General features: G+C 37.8%; 2 protein-coding genes across 6 annotated transcripts in view; both read left to right on the plus strand.

The window, feature by feature from the left end:
- The window catches only part of LOC306853992 (schwannomin-interacting protein 1), a gene marked incomplete at its 3' end in the record, with an annotated part of 268,241 nt that extends 264,625 nt beyond the window's left edge, over nt 1-3,616 (plus strand). For 4 of the 5 annotated variants that reach the window (XM_079391751.1, XM_079391752.1, XM_079391753.1 and 1 more), the window contains 3 exons: nt 874-997; nt 1,098-1,191; nt 2,640-3,616. In XM_079391751.1, coding sequence (XP_079247877.1) covers nt 874-997; nt 1,098-1,191; nt 2,640-2,691 — 270 coding nt within the window. Of the gene's footprint in view, nt 1-873; nt 998-1,097; nt 1,196-2,639 lie in introns of those variants that run through there. The other variant, XM_079391755.1, reaches the window with a different exon arrangement.
- A 465-nt stretch (nt 3,617-4,081) lies between these two features.
- On the plus strand, nt 4,082-9,560 carry il12a (interleukin 12a). The gene is made up of 6 exons (XM_079391756.1): nt 4,082-4,492; nt 5,825-5,941; nt 7,750-7,791; nt 7,873-7,992; nt 9,038-9,082; nt 9,257-9,560. The coding sequence occupies exons 1-6, from the start codon at nt 4,484-4,486 to the stop codon at nt 9,386-9,388; spliced, it is 465 nt and encodes a 154-aa protein (XP_079247882.1). The 5' UTR covers nt 4,082-4,483; the 3' UTR covers nt 9,389-9,560.
- Nucleotides 9,561-12,514: the final 2,954 nt, after the last annotated feature.

The raw sequence follows: 12,514 nt of genomic DNA on the forward strand, positions 1-12,514 counted from the left end.
AGGTGTGTGATACAACCTAAATCATCTCAACAACGTCGATTGCACCGCGCTCCTCTGTTACTTGATCTTTTTATTTTGGTGCATCAATCTGTTTAGTTACTTTATATAAGAAATTCTGATCCGCACTCACGAGAACAGTCTCCCTTTTTCGTTTTATTTAACCAACATCACCAATGGGGAAAAGACACAAGCGTTTCGGCTACCAAGCCTTCCTCGGTGTGCGAAGAAAGAAGACGGATCATAATTTCTTATATAAAACAACCTAAATATCATTTAGTCAAGTCATTTCCAACCAATATATAACCTGTTCAAACACAGCATCGTGTGATCATAATCCTGCCTCGAATCAGACACGCTACTAACTGATGTGTATTTCTCAAGAAATGAATGATCATTAAATCTGGAAAATCAGTGTCAGAGGCTCGTTTTCATGACATCTGAATGTCATTTTATTTCTGAGAATTGTTTCTCTAAATGCCTCTGTTACTTTGGTGCAGTCAGACATTTCATGAATGCTTTCTGAGAATCAGTTACTCGTGCTTAGAGCAAAACTCAACCTGATCTCAATGCCTTTCTCAGAACCGCTTCTTCCTGGCATGTTTCACCAGCCGCAGATTTTCAGGTCATATTTTCATTTATGCTCTCACTTTGAACAGTACTGACCATCTCTAAACAGAGCAAAACAACCTATATTGAAATACATGAGCTTGACAACTCTAGACATGCAATAGAGCTAGAGCCAAAGACTGCTGTGTGTTCAGACTCGACATATTCCTGTCTCTCAGCTTTACGCTGAGTCCTGATCACCTGATGATTGCTTCAGACTGTACATTATCACTCACATGATTCATGTGTGTGTGTGTGTGTGTGCAGCTTCCTCACATGCCGCACATCAGCGAGTGTCTGATGAAGAGGAGTCTGAAGCCCACGGATCTCAGAGACATGACCCTGGGGCAGCTGCAGGTCATCGTCAATGACCTGCACTCACAGATCGAGGGTAAACACCTCTGTCTGTCTCATTCATACACTCTATATATACTGGCCAGAGTGTGTGTGGAGCTCAGGGATGTGTGTGTGTGTGTGTGTGTGATGCTCAGGTCTGAACGAGGAGCTGGTGCAGCTGCTGCTGATGAGGGACGAGCTTCACATGGAGCAGGACGCCATGCTGGTGGACATTGAGGACTTGACCAGGTGACCGAAGCATGAGAAACAGAGCGTAATGGAGTAAAAGTACAAGCGCTGAGTTTCAGGAATACTCCAGTAAAGCACAAATTCCCCTAAAGAAAACTTGAAGTACTTTACACCAGAGCCAGTGACGGAATAATAACATGTTTACACAATTAGATTTTATTATTACATTGTCTGCTTTGTGTTTTTGTCATTTTTTCAGTCACACTTTATTTTAAGGTCCAATTCTCACTATTAACTAATTATTAACTATGACTGTTGCCTCAGTAAACTCCTCATTTGCTGTTTATTAAAAGTTAGCAAGGTAGTTGTTCAGTTTAGGTATTGGGTTTAAGGGTTAGGAGATCTAGAATATGCTCACGCAGAATAAGGCATTAATATGTGCTTTATAAGTGCTAATAAACAGCCAATATGCTAGTCATATGCATGCTAATAAACTAGTTAACAGTGAGAAGTGATCCTTAAAATAAAAGTATTAGCATTTTATTAGTTTTTGTTGTTTTTTGATGTTTATGTAGTTTTTATTCATTTTTATATACATTATTTTAGGACGAAAAGTTAAATTAAATAAGCTGAAATAAGCACTTTATATATATATATATTGTTTATTTGAAGTAACAAAACTGTTGTTTACACATTATTGTGATAGTGAACTTTAGACCTTCTACTAACTATAAGTAACTTTGTAACTCCATGTTAACCAGCAGTCATTAGAGTATTAATAGACTGCTTAATATCTGCTAACACTTTATTTTGATGGACATTCGGTTACACTTTATCTTAAGGTGTCCTTGTTACAGTGTAATTATACATTTAAGTACTGAGTAATATTAATTGACTACATGTGCTTACTGTATGGTTAGGGTTTGGTTTAAGGTTACTTGCATGTAGTTATGCACAATTTATTGTTATTATAATAGAAAGTACATGTAACGTGTAACAAGAATACCTTAAAATAAAGTGTTACTGAACATTCAAGTCACTTTGCAAGTACATGTTAACTTATGTGTGTGAAATGTGCTATATATATAAAGGCCTTTCCTTGCCTCTTCTACTAACCCTATCCTAACAGTCTCTACTGGAAATAAAATAGTGCTGATTAAACGATTAATCACAATTAATCACATCCAAAATAAAAGTTTTTGTTTACATAATATATGTGTGTACTGTGTATATTTATTATGTATATATAAATACAAACACATGCATGTATGTATATTTAAGACAAATATGTTGTTATATATTAAACATATTTATATATAATATAAATGTATATACATGTAAATATTTTCTGTATGTGTGTGTATTTATATATACATATAACACACAGTACACACTCATATATTATGTAAACAAAAGGTTTATTTTGTATGTGATTACTCGTTTGGCAGCACTAGAATGAAGCTTAATCAGGCTGTTGTGTGTGTAGTTAACGCTCATGTGTTCCTCAGGCATGCTCAGAGCCAGCAGAAACACCTGGCGGAGAAGACGCTGTCCAAATGAAGCCGCACTCCTCCATACATCAGTATAGACAGACACCTTTCCTTTGCTTCTGTGGTTCATAACTGCTGACCGCTCACGTCCTCACACACTAAACGCAGGCCAGAGTCCAGACGCTTCCGTCTCAGATACTGCGATCCTCATAGACCGCCTCAGTCCTTCCTGTTCGCCACTAAACTATAACCGTCAGAACATAAAGCGGTGTGAAAACACCTCGTGAGAAACTGAAGAAAAGAAGACGCCGCCGTGGTGAATTAGCTGTTGAATGTTTGGACAGTATTTCAGAACAGACGCCTCTGGATGCTGACCACAGAGGAAACATGTCTGCCTTGTAGTCCACTTGTAGCTTTTGGTAACGTTCACTCCGACTGGTATTCAACATTTTGTGAATGTTGATTCTGACACGAGTTCATCTGAATAAGTGTGTTCATATCATTTTCATTCTATTGTATTCAGATTCTTTATTTGAGGGAGATGCTTATGTACAGATATGTATAAAATAAGAACAAATAAAACTTTGTTTCATAAACCGTGGCGTTCTGGATCGTCTGTTGTGGAGAAAATATCGTAATCGCTTTTCTGTGGAAGCTCGTTTCTGCCACAGAAAAATAATGTAAAGGTGACTTTTATTTCACAAATCTGACTTTTTCTCACAGTTCTGAGAAGAAAAGTCCAAATTAGAAGAAATAAACTCTGGATTTCGAGAACCTCGATTACCTTTGTATTTTCTAATTGTGTGGCAGAAGCAAGCTTGCGTAGTTTGTGCTTTAGAATAAAATTGCACATACGATTAAACACAAGAAGATTAAACACAGAGTGCTGCTCTTTACATTTTTTATCCAAAACTAGCATCGAATATATTTCAGTGACAATCATTTCCAGAAATGGCATGAAGTCATTTCCAAAGTGCTGTTTCTTTCTACTAATTAAAAAAAAAAAAAAAATCATTTTGAAAATGAATAGTTTCATGTTGGAAATTTGTCAACTCCTACAGAAAGATGATTTTATATATCATGTTCTATTTGAGACTGTATTACACATTGTTGGAACAAAGAGAAAACCTGAGAGTTTATCAAATATTAGTCAGATAATTGTGTGATTGAGTGACAATACTCAGATTTGTGTGGATGGAACCACAGCACTGATGTTCAGATTTACCTTCAGGACTGATCGTGGTGCAGTGTTTTCCAGTTATTCATGGAAAGTGTTGAAAGTGTTGTGATTTGTGGCTGTGTTTGAATGAAGTGAAAGCAGGAGGCTGTAATGCAGTTGTTTGTTGAGGTCACTGTGATGAGCGCATGCACACATCAGTGTTTTTTCCAGTTTCATACATATATACAGGCAACAAACCAAAAGAAAAACACTGTGAGTGTGTAGAGGTTATACAGTGATTGAGAGTGTGAGGGATTCCCCCGTCATGAGTATAAAGCCCATCACATTCATACTCCAGCAAACACACACACCGAGTCTGAGCGACGACACTCATCATGAAGATCTGTGAGTAACTCACACACACTCACTGTTACGTGATGGAACTGATATATTTGCATCTTTACTTTTCTGTTTGATTGCTTGATTGACTGCTAGTGAAGTGTTAAAAGCTGAAAGCTGATTTACTGCATCTGACGTCTGGTGCTGCAGCTGATGTGTGTGTGTGTGTGTGTGTGTGTGTGTCTCAGGCGCTGTGTTGAGTGTATTTGTGGCTCTTGCGCTGGGCTCTCCGGTGCCTCCACACACACAGCAGTGTGAATGCAGCGCCGCTGCCAGATCTCTGCTCTCCAGCATCTCACACATCATGAAGAAGGTACAGCATCACACACTCACAGATTTTAAATATATGTTATAAATTGAGATTAAAATATATATTTGGTATGTGAAGGTTGAAACTAAATATGCTTTCAATTTCAATTTACAACATATATTTAGTCTATATTTTAAATATGTTTTGGCTAGAATTTTGAAACATATTTTTCTGTATGAAGGTTGAAACAAAATATATTTCAACGTGTCTCGGGCAAGAACATAGATTTACACTCTTTTAATTGCCTACATTAAGGATATTGTGATAACTAATATTTTCTTCAAATGTGACGTGGGAATGTATTTTCTTAGACTGAAATATGGAGGACAAAATAGATTTTTGAATGCTTTGAAAAAAAGTATAATAAATAATAATAAATAAATGGTAGAACATATATTTACATAAATATATTTTGATACAGTTTAGTATATAAAAATATACTGAAAAAATTAAAACCTTAAAGTGCTCTATTTTCACGCACTAATTTTGTACTTAATATACTAAAAATAACCCTTTAGTACTTCTTAAGATAAACTGGAGATCATCTAAGTGTACTCAACTGGGCTATTTTGGGACACCATGAATATGAACTAAAATGCTCTTTTAACATACTATCTCTGTTTAAAACATGTATTTAGTCAGCACTTGTAGTGTTCTAGCGTAGGAAAGATGGGTTCAAGTGTACTACAAGTTAATAAGATGATCTTACATTTAAGAAGAACTAAAGAATAATTTTTAGTATATTAAGTACAAAATTAGTGCATGAAAACAGAACACTTTAGATATAAATAGAACACCTGGGTTGAAATGTCCTTTATTTGATATGTATTTATAATATATTTCCATATCTGGATCATTCCTGTTCTGAAGCACCTAAACTATTAGCTTTAAAATATGAATATGATTTAGTTGTACTGAAGTATTTCTATACAGCTCTATACAAACAGACTATGGTCAGAAATGTGCTGTGGTCAAACTGAGATGTGTCAGCTTTACAAATACAGCACGGTTATTTACAGAGTGACTGGAAAAAGAAGAGGATCTTCATAAAAACCACTTCACTTTTTAATCATCGCCTGAAATATTCATATTATCAGACTGATTCCAAACATGTCAGAATTCATCAGATCCATCAGTGTTGGTTTTTCTGCTGGAGGAGGAGGAGGAGGATGATGATGGTTTCATTAAGGAATTGCCTTCTGTCTAAGTGATATATGTGTGTGTGTGTGTGTGTGTGTGTGTGTGTTTGTGTGTGTGTGTGTGTGTGTGTGTGTGTGTGTGTGTGTGTGTGTGTGTGTGTGTGTGTGTGTGTGTGTCTGCGTGCTCTGAGCGCAGGAGGGGAAGATGGAGCACAGGGATCTGTTTGCTGGCTTTAACTGCACGGATCTGGAGGCTCAGATGATTCCTCACACTCTCACAGCGTCTGTCTGTCAGCCCAGCGCCTCTGATGACGTGAGTCTCACACACATCACATCTCTGAGCTCACCAGAACCCGCTCATCTTCTCAACATCTCGCTCATTACAGCAGGAAACTAGCAATACAACTGCCACGGTTTGCTTAGTGTCTCATGACAGCGCCACCTACTGTCAGAAGTGCAGAAACATCACTCAGATTTATGCTTTGCTCCATATATTTCTGCAGGCAAATTTCAATCGATTTGTGAACTTCAAGGTTTCGCCACAAAAAAAAACGTATTAAATAACAGTCAACCTGATAAGCGGGTCAGAGTCATTTGGGGTCAAAGTCATTTAAATGTCCGCATCAAAAGTGATTTTATATACATAGATAGCACATTAAATGCATGTAAAACGTCTACTTTTAAGGTTTCAAACTAGTTTGGGGTGAATAAAATGTCAAAATGTGGGTGAAATAATGTTCCCTTGTCATTCAGTGTAACACTTATAGTTATGTAAAAATTGATACAACATACTTATTCTGACCTGTGCATTTTAAAATATTAAATATATTCTTTTATATGAGTAAAAACAAATTCTTGCTGATAAATGGCCAGAATGGCATAGTGGCAAATTTGAAAAATGTAAAATTACAAGTTTTCTTACACTTTCTAATGTACTGAAAACCAACAACAACAATAATTCAAAGCTGTATTACACTCATTGTTTTGATGCTTGAAAACTATTTTTCATCTTTGACCCATTGCTAGTTAATGTCAGCACAGGTCAATTAAATAATATCAACAGATACAATGGTATCACTGTAGAATACCGCTCCATCATTAATGAATAACTACACAAGAACACATGAGTAACGCAATATTAGCACTCTAGTAACTATTGGTAACTAACAAGAAACTCTGATTAATGAATTAGGAAGTAATAGTGCTTAGTCGAATGTGGTAGTTCACTATTAGCTAATCAGTAACTATTATTTTTTCATACCTCCCTAAGAACTACTAAGAACTATAGTATACAGGTTCATAATTAATATGAATAATACATAATAAATAATTTATTATAAAGTAAAGGTCATGGTAACCCACTAGTAATGACTCAAGTATTACCAAATTCTTCTGAAGAAACTACTAATTATTTGGATCAGTATTCTAAAGTGAATAACATGGTTAATGCTCTAGTAATGACTGAAATCATTGTAAGCTTTTGAGAGTGTTGTAAAGCATTGGATAGTAATCATTCAGGTGTTACTACATCCTTCTAAAGGAATCAGTATTCTAACGTGAAGATCGTGATAACTCCCTAGAAATTACTGAAGTCATTGTAAACTTTTAAGGTTTTTGTAAGGTTCTGGTCAGTAATTAATTTTGCTAGATTTGGTAACACTTAAATCATTACTAGTGGGTTTCCATCATCTTCATTTTAGAATTAATTAAACATTATGCATAATTCACATTAATTATGAAGTTGTATATAGTAGTTCTCCAGGATATATTAAAAAATAGTAGTTATTGATTAGCTAACAGGGAACTGCCAGTTTCAACTGAGCGCTATTACTTACTAAATCACTAATCATAGTTTCTTGTTATGTAATAGTAATTACTACAATGTTAATAGTGCATTAGTGACTTGTTCCTGTAGTTATTCATTAATGATGGCACAGTGTTCAGATACAGCTTGTAGTTAAAGTTCAAATGGACATTAACTGAAATGAATAAATGCTTTATAATTGTTTTTCATTGTTAGTTAATGTTAAGCTTCATGCAGTGAACGGATGTCAACAGATGGAAGCTCACTGTGAAGTGTTATCAGTACAGTATGTTAATTATCATGATGTGTGCTTTCAGAAAGCGTCCTGCTCCAGCCACAGGAGCTCGTCTTTCAGTGAGGTGAGCGTGCTGCGATGTCTTATATCTGTCTGATCCGGCTCAGCTGATCCGCTCCGTCTAACACTTGTGTGATTTTCACAGACGGAGTGTCTGACGAACATCAGAGCCGATCTGCGCTATTACGACGTGATGCTGGACTCCTACAAGCCCAGCGAGACTGATCTGAGTCCAGTGAAGACGGCCACCAAAGCCCTGATGGATGTGAGAATCTCCTCCTTCTTCACACTAAATGATGATCAGCCTTGCCATACGAGCATACTGTATAATCAGAGCATTGAATCCCACAGCGCTGCTTCTGCAGTCTAACCAATCAACCAGACACCAACTCTCTGACACAGAACTGAGCTCAATAGAGAAAGAACCACTGCTCAAAACATTCCTTCGTTTTAGGCATCATAGCAATTTCTATACCAAATGGATATAATATACTCAAATATCCATAAAAAAAAAAAACATTCCCTGCAAAATTGCTTAAGGCTTGTATTATGTTTGATTTCTGGGTACAATTTTTATGCTGTGGGTCAAATTGATCCTAACTGGATTCAATGCCATTCACCAAGAATCACACTATGAAAGCAAAACTAAAAAAACTTTAACAACTATTTTTCAAATGAAAAGAAAGAAATATTGTAAATAGTATTGTAATAGTATTTATAATAATAGTATTGTAACTTTTTGTTATTAATTTTACATTTAAATTAAAAAATATATTTTTAAGCAGTAGAGCATGCTGCTAACAACACCAAGGTTCCCAGTGAAATTACTATGCTTAAACTGATAAAAATTTACATTTCTTGGAATAAAATCATCTGCCAAATGCATAAATGCAGACATAAACACCCTCAGAGGGTAGCTGAGAACCTGACACGACAAAATACATCAAAAAATGATTTTAAGTCTGTGCAGCTGCCGATAACCGTTAAACTGTGGGTCAAATTGACTTATAAACATCATAATCATAATCAATATTTTGCAAGCACATATTTGCATATTCCACAGCTTTCCATTTGTTAAAACTTTGCAGGCATGAGACAAAATCAAAATATCCTAGGGTAGCCAGTATTTCTGACGCTCAACATAACACAAGGGTTAAGGACTAGTAGACAGAACACAGCGTTCACTTAGTAAGCTAGTATTCCATTCCAAAACCTGAGTTTTCCTCAGTTTAGTGTGTGTAAACAGTGAAAAGGTGTTGTGTGTGTGTGATGACAACTCTAATAAATGTCTAATTCTGCTTGTTTCGCAGTGTTTGAATGAGAACTGTGAGGCTGCGGATGGAGAGTTTCCTCAGGTGAGTGTCTGTCGTCGTCTTTCAAGGTGATGATCCACAGGGCAACTTTTTGAGGCATTCTCAATGGGAAAGTGCTCAAGAAACATTGCTCAAAAAAGTTGTCCCGTGTATCACCACCTTCATGCTCAGTCACTGCAGACTGTTTCTGACGCTCATGTTCTCTGATGTTTGTAGTGGCGCGTCTGGAGCGGCTCGTCCTTCAATGACCGTCTGTCGCTGTGCAAAACACTGAAGGGCTTCCACATCCGGGCCATCACCGTGAACCGGGCGCTGGGCTACATCAGCTCTGGAGAGCACAGGAAATGATGTCATGCACTACAGCGCCGAGTCACCTTCATCAAACCCGGCTGACACCTGTCAGTCACACATAAGCTGAATATTTATGTTCATCACTCAATCTATTTATTTGTTTTGAGAAATTATTTATTTATGTGCATGTAATACATTATTTATTAATTATTTATTAAAATATTTGTGCAACAAAAATGTATTTTGTGTTTGTGTGGATGATTCCCAAGAAGTCAAGTCACCTTTATTTATATAGCACTTTTAACAATACAGATTGTGTCAAAACTACTTTACAGTATCAAATTGGGAAATAGTGTGTCAATAATGCAAGAGGACAAGATTAAACACTCAATTTTCATTTAAAGGCAGTTCATTATTGAATTCAATGATGTCATCGTCCAGCTCAGTTCAGTTTAATTAGTATCTGTGCAATCATGTAGACTATATCGCTGGAAATGAAGTGTCCCCAGCTAAACTAAGCGGTGACAGAATGGAGAACAAAACCTTGGGAGAAACCAGGCTCAGTCGGGGGGTCAGTTCTCCTCTGACCAGACGAACCAGCAGTTCAATTCTAGGCTGTACAGAGATGTTCACGAGTCTTTAACTTGGAGTCCGAGTCAAGTCTCAAGTCATTTAATGGCTCGCTAAAAAAAAATGCCATTCAGAATCCTCATGTATTGAAATCTTCCTGTTTACTAAGCTGTTTTAAGCCATAATATATGATCTGCTTTTCTTTTTTTTTAAAGAGGTGTTAAGATGTAAGGTTAATGTACATCCAGCCTGTTACTTATGTTTTAATCCATTCCCATGTTTAAAACAGTTTTGCTGTAATCAAATTCTATAATAAGAGTCCTATTTGCCATGACACATAAGGAAATATGTGACACAGATATTACAAAACTGTGTCACGGACTGTATATTTTCTTCCAAGTAGAGGTCCGGACATAAATAAAAAATTTAATAATAAGTAAATATAAATATATTTTTTTACTTTTACATTTGGATACATATGAGGACATGTGACAAAAAACACTGTTTCTGTTCAGGGTTTTCCTCCTGAAATCTATACTATTTCAATATATTATAAGCATTATATACTAAATATGTCTATAATAATCAAAACGTTCTCATCTTGAGAAAAGAAAGATAACTAGCCGTTTCAAAGTTTAAGTTCTATCCAAGCCACCTAACAACAATTTTCCCAATTAAGTTCAAGTTCAAGTTTATTTGTATAGCGCTTTTTATGATACAAATCGTTGCAAAGCAGCTCTACAGGAAATTAAGTTTCCACAATATATTTATATATTGCATAAACCTTATGTATTTTACTTATGGCAAAATTTGTTAATTCTGTATGTTGTCTGAGCGTTGGCATCCTCTGAGGTCCTCTGAGGGGTTGGCATCATCTTTTCTCAGGTGTTCGGTCATCTCAGATCATTTAAGGGTTGGATCCAGACTGAAGCTTCTGTAATTCCTAGTTACCACGGGATGTTAATCAACAGAGAAACAAATAGAGACATAATTAGCGTAGCTGCTGTTCCATCTAAGCAAAAATTATTTGTTCAACCCAAGCTAAAGAATAATAATAATGTGCATTTGATCAGATATAACTGCAGTACAAGATTATAAGATGCATTATGCGAATGCTTGGCTAAAGAGATGTGTCTTTAATCTAGATTTAACTGATGATGTGACAGTCACCAAGACCATCACCACACGTGCAAACCAGAAGCCATGGATGACAGCAGAGGTTCGTGGGCTGCTAAAGACCAGAGATGAAGCATTCAGATCAGGAGATAAAGCAGCCCTCAAAACAGCAAGAGCCAATCTGTCCTGTGACATCAAAAAAGCAAAACGGTCATATGCTCAAAAAAATCAACAACCACTTCACAGACAGCAGAGACACACGGAGCCTGTGGCAAGCCATTCAGACCATCACTGACTACAAGCCCCCACCACAGGCCTGTGATGAGGACACATCCCTCCCCGATGCACTCAACCACTTTTATTCACGGTTTGAAATGCAGAATGACACACCTGCACAAAAACTGCCCACACCTCCCAACGACCGGGCGCTCTGTCTGTCTCCAGCCGACGTAAGGAAGACCCTATCTAGGATTAACCCACGCAAGGCTGCGGGTCCTGACAACATACCTGGCCGTGTTCTGAGAGACTGTGCTGCACAGCTGACAGATGTCCTAACAGATATATTCAACACCTCGCTGAGTCAGGCAGTCGTCCCCACATGTCTCAAATCCACAACAATCATACCGGTACCAAAGAAATCACCTGTGTCCTGTCTCAATGACTACCGTCCCATAGCACTGACTCCAATCATGATGAAGTGCTTTGAGAGGCTAGTCATGCACAACATCAAAACCAGCCTCCCCAACACACTCGACCCGCTCCAGTTTGCATACCGTCCAAACCGCTCTACGGACGATGCAATTTCCTCCACCCTCCATCTGGCTCTTACCCACCTAGAAAATAAAGACTCCTATGTTAGAATGCTGTTCATTGACTTCAGCTCGGCATTCAACACAATAATCCCACAACAGCTCATAAATAAACTAAACCTGCTGGGTCTTAACAATTCCCTGTGTAACTGGATCCTGGACTTTCTAACCGGAAGACCTCAGTCAGTCCGTGTCAGCCACAACACCTCGAGTTCTACCACACTGAGCACAGGTGCCCCACAAGGCTGTGTGCTCAGCCCGCTGCTCTTCACACTGCTGACCCACGACTGCACTGCCAAGTTCAGCTCCAACCGCATCATCAAGTTTGCTGATGACACAACAGTGGTAGGTCTCATCAGCAACAACGATGAAACGCACTACAGAGAGGAAGTGGCACAGCTGGCTGAATGGTGTGGCACAAACAATCTGTCCCTCAATGTGGAGAAGACAAAGGAGGTTGTGATGGACTTCAGGAGAAACTCCGTTGACCACCCCCCACTGACCATCGACAGCTCGACTGTGGAGAGAGTCAGCAGCACTAAATTCCTGGGGCTGCACATCACAGAGGATCTCACCTGGACCACCAACACCATGTCACTCTCCAAAAAGGCACAACAGCGCCTACACTTTCTCCGCCGTCTGAAAAGAGCAAGTCTTCCTCCACCCATCCTCACCACATTCTACAGAG

Source organism: Barbus barbus (assembly GCF_936440315.1).
Source record: "Barbus barbus genome assembly, chromosome: 34".
NCBI classification, from domain to species: domain Eukaryota; kingdom Metazoa; phylum Chordata; class Actinopteri; order Cypriniformes; family Cyprinidae; genus Barbus; species Barbus barbus.